The 8,092-nt window shown below is 42.9% G+C and overlaps 2 protein-coding genes across 3 annotated transcripts in view; one reads left to right on the forward strand and one right to left on the reverse strand.

The window, feature by feature from the left end:
- The first annotated feature begins 1,024 nt into the window (after positions 1–1,024).
- mix1.S (Mix paired homeobox S homeolog) lies at positions 1,025–3,957 on the forward strand. Its single transcript, NM_001087825.1, has 3 exons — positions 1,025–1,249; positions 2,048–2,313; positions 2,796–3,957. Exons 1-3 carry the CDS (start codon positions 1,093–1,095, stop codon positions 3,504–3,506), a joined length of 1,134 nt encoding a protein of 377 aa, NP_001081294.1. The 5' UTR covers positions 1,025–1,092; the 3' UTR covers positions 3,507–3,957.
- A 1,953-nt stretch (positions 3,958–5,910) lies between these two features.
- Positions 5,911–8,092, reverse strand: part of bix1.1.S (Brachyury-inducible homeobox 1, gene 1 S homeolog) — a 2,256-nt gene continuing 74 nt past the window's right edge. The window contains exons 1-3 of one of the 2 annotated variants that reach the window (XM_018264938.2): positions 7,908–8,092; positions 7,224–7,453; positions 5,911–6,852 (exon numbers count right to left, since the gene is read on the reverse strand). The exon at positions 7,908–8,092 is cut by the window's right edge and continues 74 nt beyond it. In XM_018264938.2, the coding sequence (XP_018120427.1) occupies positions 6,130–6,852; positions 7,224–7,453; positions 7,908–8,040 (1,086 nt within the window). In that variant the 5' untranslated portion in view covers positions 8,041–8,092 and the 3' untranslated portion in view covers positions 5,911–6,129. The remainder of the gene's footprint in view (positions 6,853–7,223; positions 7,454–7,907) is intronic. The other variant, XM_018264939.2, reaches the window with a different exon arrangement.

Below are 8,092 nucleotides of genomic sequence, written 5' to 3' on the forward strand. Positions count from 1 at the left end.
AAACTACGCCTGGCGAAGTGTGGCGAAGTGCGGCAAAGTTGCGCCTGGCGCAACTACGAATCTTAGTGAATTTGCCCCTGAGTATCACTCATGTATTATTAGGGATAATGTACCCCCTACTATAAATGATAAGGATATTAGAAGTCACTGAGGGGTTCTATGACCATATAAAGGCACAAGGCTGCAGGCTGAGTTATACAGGGAACTCTGAGTATCACTCATGTATTATAAGGGATAATGTACCCCCTACTGTAAATGATAAGGATATTAGAAGTCACTGAGGGGTTGTTCTGTGACCATATAAAGGCACAAGGCTGCAGGCTGAGTTATACAGGGAACTCTGAGTATCACTCATGTATTATAAGGGATAATGTACCCCCTACTGCAAATGATAAGGATATTAGAAGTCATTGAAGGGTTCTGTGACCATATAAAGGCACAAGGCTGCAGGCTGAGTTATACTGCTAATATCTTCATATTTTAAAGAAATAGATACATTATTTTTTTGAAACAGCAGACAAGTTTTTAGAGACAAGTAATACAATTAACACCACTGAGCACAGTCTTTAATGCTCATGTGTAAAAAATTAAAATAAGGTTAAAGTAAAACATAAAGGAGACCGAATTGACATATGAAATATCCTGTCTTGTCTCAAACCTCTCTATTGACCACATGAAGTTGCCACAAAGCCACAGTCATGACAAAGGAAGGAATAGGTTGTGTAGAAGAAAGTGTGAAGTGTGCATTTCTATGAGAGGAGCCAAGATCTATGGAGTGTGCCTTCACTGCAGACACCTTATCTTCTGTCCTAAAATGTGTATTCCATGGAGGTGTCTGCCCCTCTCTGCAGGAAGTCATGGCTTGTCAGCCTCATGAGAAAACACAAAATGTCTACCTAACACCCTTTAGTCTTGTAGGCCAGGTCTGAGCCTGCACATCCCAGACAAGTTCACACTTCATTGCCCGGCTCAGCTCTGGCTCCTATAAGAAGGGACAAACTCTGGTCTCAATCAGTCATTCAGCCAACTGAGCAGCACTGGTCACTTTGGGAGCTGCAAACTTTGGAGTCCAGACAGCATTTCGTCCTTAGGATGGATGGATTCAGCCAACAACTGGAGGACCTCTACCCTTCTTGCTTTTCCCCCTGCCCCAGCCCTTTGGGGTTCAGTGAGCCAGTGATTCAGCCATTTGCCATGAATCTGGCGCCTGCAGCACAGAAGGACTTCCAGCAGCATCCCAATAGGAGAGGTAAGAGACACTGCTCAGAATATTCTTATTTGTCATTTTGGGGCACATTTACTTAAGGTCGATATTCGACTGTCGAAGTTAAATCCTTCGACTTCGAATATCGAAGTCGAAGGATTTAGCACTATTTGTTCGATTCGAAGGATTTTAATCCATCGATCGAACGATTTTTGATTGACCAAAAAAAGATAGCTAAGCCTATGGGGACCTTCCCCATAGGCTAACATCGACTTCGGTAGCTTTTAGGTGGCAAACTAGGGTTGTCGAAGTTTTTTCTTAAAGAGACAGTACTTCGACTATCGAATGGTCGAATAGTCGAACGATTTCGAAGTCATAGTTGAAGGTCGACTTAGCGCATTCGATGGTCGAAGTAGCCAAAAAAACATTCGAAATTCAAAGTTTTTTTTTCTCTATTCCTTCACTCGAGCTAAGTAAATGGACCCCCTAGACTTCTAATTTGTATATCTGTATATCCATACTTATACATATAGGAGATGAAATATTGTTACCCTAAGTTGGTACAGTTTTGATGTATATTTTACTAGGTGCCCAGAACATTCCTTATTTTCCTTAGAAAGTACAGTATAAGAGAACATCTTACTAGGTGCCCAGAGCTTTCCTTGTTTCCATTAGACCGTACATTATGAGTGTAAAGCTTGCTAGGTGCACAGAATTTTTGTATTTATACAGTACATATAGTTACTTAATAGAGCATTTACAATAATGTATTGTGGTTCATAAAGTTCATAGAGTTCATAAAGAAAACCAAAATTAAATAACTTTATTATGATTTATTTATAGAAGTCACCAAGATCCCTGGAGCCGGTGAGCAGAGCCCAGTCCAAAATGTCAGACCCAAAGACGCAATTAATCCCAAAGAGGCTGACCCAAGAAGCCCAACGGCTGATGCCTCTTTGGTCCCAGCATCTCAGCGCAGGAAAAGGACCTTCTTCACCCAGGCACAACTGGATATCCTCGAGCAGTTCTTCCAAACCAACATGTACCCAGACATCCACCACCGAGAGGAGCTAGCGAGGCACATCTATATCCCAGAGTCCCGCATTCAGGTAATAGCACGGTTCTGGTTACTATTAGCATATTTTCAGAGCCCCCTAACTAATCAATATAGAAAAGTTGACTATTGGGATTTTTTTGGGGGGGGAAACTGTTTTTTTTTCTGGATGTACTTCAATATTAGAGGTCCCCCAGCATCTCAGATGTGTCTTACCTCTATATAAAGTTGGAGGATAGTATATAATTTAAGCAGTGCTGCAGGGTATTGGTGCTCTCTATGCTGGGCCTATGCAAGTCGTGAAAGAATGTTGGGGAGCACCAGTACCCTCTAGCACTGATTAAATATACCTTCCTCCAACCCCAACTTTTGGATCATATGTAATGCTTTAGGCCCACTCTCTTTCCAGTACTTCTCCAAAATGAGAGATAACCTATTTCATGTAGGTTTAGGTCTAAAGCTTTTGGTTAATATATGTGTTTAATGTATAGGTCGTCACAATCTGTAATTAACGTTTTGTATTTTATTTTTCTGCAGGTCTGGTTCCAGAACAGAAGAGCAAAGGTCAGACGTCAAGGTGCAAAAGCCACCAAGCCCATTCTTGCAGGCCATCATTATTCCGGCACCTCTGGGGCTAACAGGGCAATGTTTCCTTCAGCACCTGCCCCTAATAGTTCCTCACATCAGATGACTACATCCCGGGCACAGGTCCAGCCTCTGAAAGAATCCCAAATGAATATGTTTCACCAAAACCAGGGATTCCTTCCCTACCCAGATTCATCTTGTAATGTCTCAAGGCAGAGGTTCCTCATGTCCCAGCCAACACCTGGTGCCTACCACCTGCCCCAGGCATCATCCAATGTCTACAATCAGAATGTGAAATCTCAAAACCCTCTGTGGAACCAACAGACAACCAACAGAGTTTATACAAATATGATGGAGACGGTGTTGGACCTCAGCAGAAGACCCTCCCAGCAGATGCCAGTTCAGCCAATGCTCATGAACAGCTTCCAAACCAACAAGAACATCAAACCAGAGGTGTATACTACCAGCCCTCAGATACCTGTATCTACCACTTCAAGCCAGGTGAGCTTGTTTGCCAACCAAGAGCCGTGTCACATGTCAACAACACAGGGCGGAACCTATGGACAAATCTCTCCTATTTCAGATTCTGGTGTCAGTGACACCTCCCCAGAGCCAAGTTCAGACTGGGAAGAAAATGTTGCTTCTGTGCTCCTCAACCTTTAAGGCATAGGGGCAGTTATCGTACACCTGAGTTTGCAATGCTCAGTCATAAACTATGGACTATGGAGTGAAAATGTATAACAAACAAAGGACACAGATGTTGCGATATTTCTTCTGGATATTTTCATTATTGGGTTTGATTTCCTTTATTATGAACTCTTTTTGGTGATAGATGCATTAAGATGTAGTTGATATTCCTAGTTCTTCTTCTAGAATTTAACCCTTCAGCTGTGTGCCCCATGCATTGCTCTGTAACATCCGCAGTTTGAAGACTGTTTTTAGTTATAGTTATACAAAGGGTTAGTGGGATTAATATGTCTATTTATTTTAACCTTTTTATTTAGAATCTATTTATTTTTTTATTCCTGTTATGGTTACATCTTTGTATATAAAATGTATCTGCCTGTAACATATATATCTATCAGTGAGGCAATAAAGACAATGTTTCAGACACAAACAGATCTCTGTATTTGGGGTTATTGGCCAAAGTCAGAAGGACTATGCAAATGTGCTTGTGTGTATGCAAATGAGGACAATAATACCATGGCTGATCCAGCCTCAGTAGGTACAGATGCCCCACCCTGCTATTATTAGCCTTAAAGGGCAAGTGACACCTAAAATGAAAAGGCACATCTAATTCTATGCATTATTTGAAGGTCACATGACAGCCATGCAGTGTCCTGTTGGGTCCATTTGCATAGCAGATAATGCAGAAGCTATTTAGAAAAACAATGGACACACTTCAGTGCCTATATGTACTATATATGTTTATAGAAATTCTTAAAGGAGAACTTCAGAGTCACTCAGTTGGGTGGTTGACACTACACTATGTCTGGCCATGTCACCACCATCTGCGGTGGCTTCCAACATGGCGGCTCAACTCATCAGTTAGAGAAAAGGAATAGGGGGCGGGCTAACATTTTGGAAGGGATAGAACCTTACGCACGGCATGGCTGCCCACCACTAAGCCAACTGGGTGTCGCAGTGCAGTGAGTGGAGGTTGTATTTCTATTGTGGAATTAAAGTTTTTCAAATTTTGAAATGATGATGTCATTTACAAAGTGCAACTGCTTTTAGCAAAGATGGCTGCAATTTGCACATTTTGGCACGATTCTTTACGGCCAGTTGACCTTAAAGGCGATCTTTGCGTTTGCACTACTATTTCATGTAGGGAGAGTGCCTTACTGATTCCCCTAGGGCAGTGGCTCCCAAACTGTAATAACCACTCTGGGTCCTAAAGATGTAGCAGGAGAATTAGGCTGAGGGTCAACTAAGGTAAGATTTGGGGAGAATGCCTAGTTCTATATACACCAGGTCAAATCCTAAAAATGAATGTGGCTAAAAATGGCATATTTTATATACTAATTGCACGAGGCTAAAGTTTCAGCTTGTCAATAGCAGCAATGATCCAGGACTTCAAACTTGTCACAGGGGGCAGGGCCGGAACTAGGGGTAGGCAGAGTAGGCACGTGCCTAGGGCGCAAAGCTGGGGGGGCGCCAGGCATGTACCTGCTCTGTCGCCCACACCATTGTCCGGCCCTGTCTCTCCCCGACTGCCATGGATATTTTTTCTTAATTGCGCTTTTGCGCATGCGCGCACGTAGTTTTGCGCATGCGCGCCATAGCGCAGTTTCGCGTATGCGCGCTATAACGCCGTAACGCGCATGCACACCACAGAACGCACTCAGCCGGCGCCGTGGCCAACCAGGTTGCCTAGGGCGCCTGGCTGGGTTGGCCCGGCTCTTACAGGGGGTCACCATCTTGGAAAGTGTTTGTGACACTCAAATGCTCAGTGGGCTCTGAGCAGCTGTTGAGAAGCTAAACTTAGGGCTCGTCACTAATTATCCAGCAGAAAATGAAGTGTGTCTGTAATATAAGCTGATGCTACAGGTTTGCTGATTATTAAATTCTGATGCTAATTGCACTGGTTTCTGTGCTGCCATGTAGTAATTATCTGTATTAATTACTAATCAGCCTTATATTGTGACATTTCTATTCTATGTGTACTGTATATTGTGAGTGGGTCCCTAAGCTCAGTAAGTGACAGCAGCACAGAGCATGTGTAGTGGATCAGCAGAAAAGAAGATGGGGAGCTACTGGGGCATCTTTGGAGACACAGATCTTTACTGCTAAAGGGCTGTGGTTGCCTTGGGCTGGTACAGAAGCCTAAAAGATAATGAACAACATTTCTATCCTACTTCTTTAGTAAAGCTTTAGTTCTCCTTTAAGGCCATTTAAAGTGAGATTTGGGCTGAGGGCTTATTTGTGCCCTGGGTACCCCTGGAACTATAGCAGGGTGTTTCTATTTATCTGTATGTTCTTAATAGCTGTACCCCATCTGTTATACACAAACCTAAACTCAATAATGTTGGTGTTGTAGAAATCAAAAAATAAACCTTTTGTTGTAAATTTTAAAAATTTATTAGTGCAATGAAAATTGTTTAATATTGCATTTAATATCAATGTATTTTTAAAGATTCCTCATGAGGTGTCCCCCAATACAATACAAAATATAAAGAGCCAAGTGTCTAAGTGCCTTTATGTGTGATGGAGGCTCCACATTGCCCAAGTCCTTGTCCTCCTGTGTATGATGTAGATGAAGCTGAAGGCTCTAGCAACTGAGTATTCAGAATAGAGATTTCAGAAGGTTCTCTTCCCAGTCTGAGACTGACTCTGTAGATGCATCACTGACTCCTGAGACAGGAGAACCCCAACCATAAGGGCTACACCCTGCTCTGGGCAGTGCCCCCTGTGTAGAGTAGGCATTAATATCCTTTTGGTTGCTCCATCCTGTAGCCCCTGGCATCTGTGGGATGATGGTGTTCATATCGGGGGTTATGGTCTTGTTAGGTGGGAAATTGCTGAAGTCCAACATGGAGTTAGAATGCATGGATTCTTGGCTAAACCTCTCGCCAGGCAGATCACTATGACAATAGATAGTAGATGCTGTTGGATATACTGGCAGCCTCTGGTTGGGGACTGGACATGAGGATTTAGTGCAAGACAGGAGGTCCTGGGGCAGTTGGAAGTAATTCTGCTGTAAATCCATATTGGGTTTAACTTGTTGCTGTGGAAAGCCCATGTGGTGCTGCAGAGACACATTCCCTGAAAGATGGGGAGCTGGTGCTGATGAAAACTTCTTGATTTGACTGGTTCCTTGCATGGTGACGTTTGGATGGAAGCCATTGTGTAGTGTGGCCATACGCTGCTGCACTACAGGGATTGTGCCATTGGCTATGGGTGCTGAGCTGCACATTGGGGTTCTGTTATAGTAATCTTCCACAGCAGCCGGCTTGGTAGATCTGGATCCCTGACGTCTGGCTTTTGACCTCCTGTTCTGGAACCAAACCTAAAAATTTAAAGGAGCAGAGAATAAGCCAAGTGCATGGCAATAAAGAGCAAACAATCTATAACATCTCTTCAGGAACTCTGTAGACTTGGTCCTTCTATTAGGCATTTGTGAACCATACATATCTTCTATATGTACAATACACCATGTTTTGGAAGCCATCGAATTAACTAATGTATCACTGAGCTCTCTCAGCCTAGTGATGGTCATTCAAATAGTGGAGGACAGAGTGCAAGGTGCAAAAAACAGGCATCTACAGTTTGTGGTTTTGACTGGCAAACAATCTATAACAAACATGGTGTATTAACCTTTATGGACATCTACAGTTTGTGGTTTCAACTGGACTAGTCACATAAATCACAAGTACCTACCTGAATGCGAGACTCGGGCAAGCCCATTTGTCTGGCCAGTTCCTCCCGCTGGTGGATGTCTGGGTACATATTAGTTTGGAAGTTCTGCTCCAGTAGGGCCAGATCTGAGGGACTGTAGACAGTTCTCTTCCTGCGATTGGACATCAGTGTGGGGGAAACTTTCTGCTGATTGGCGGCTTCCTTGTGCTGTTCTGTCTGATTGGCTCCGGGATCCCCAGCCTTCATGTCTGCTAATGGAATATAATAGTATTAAGTGTTGTGACAGTAGTAATTGCTTTGTTGAATCTCTCACGGGGCATTATACATTTTCTATTCAGTACAGATAATCAAATGGAAAGCAGCTGGAGCCAATAGCAAAGAGTTGTGTAAACTTAGTTCCCATCAGATTCCCATCAGCAAGAAACAGAACAGTCACAAAAGTAAACAAACTATGGGGAAGGGAATTACGAATTATAGAGAATTATGGAACATGGAATTCCAGATAACAGATCCCACACCTGTATCATTATTAGCTTAATGTGAATCTAAATCATTCTACATAATGAGCCCGATGTGTAGATATTAAATGTGAGTAGAATACAGATCTACTGCCGCCATATCAAAGCATTATCTGTAAATTAAACTCATACATAAGGAGAAGATAAATGGATTCTGTTAGAGAGAAGTTGTATAATAAAGACTTACCGTTCACATTAGCTTTCTTTAATGGATTCTGCTGTACAGGAGGGAAAACCATTCCCATGAGGGAGTCCAGGGCAGACCTGGAGCTCATTAGGTGGTCACTGGAGGAGAAGTAGGTGCTGTAGAGCTGCTCCATCCCTTGGGTTTATCCAAGCATCCCAATGTCACCAGCCACACTTCCAAATCTG

This window comes from Xenopus laevis, chromosome 5S (assembly GCF_017654675.1).
Source record: "Xenopus laevis strain J_2021 chromosome 5S, Xenopus_laevis_v10.1, whole genome shotgun sequence".
Lineage (NCBI taxonomy): Eukaryota > Metazoa > Chordata > Amphibia > Anura > Pipidae > Xenopus > Xenopus laevis.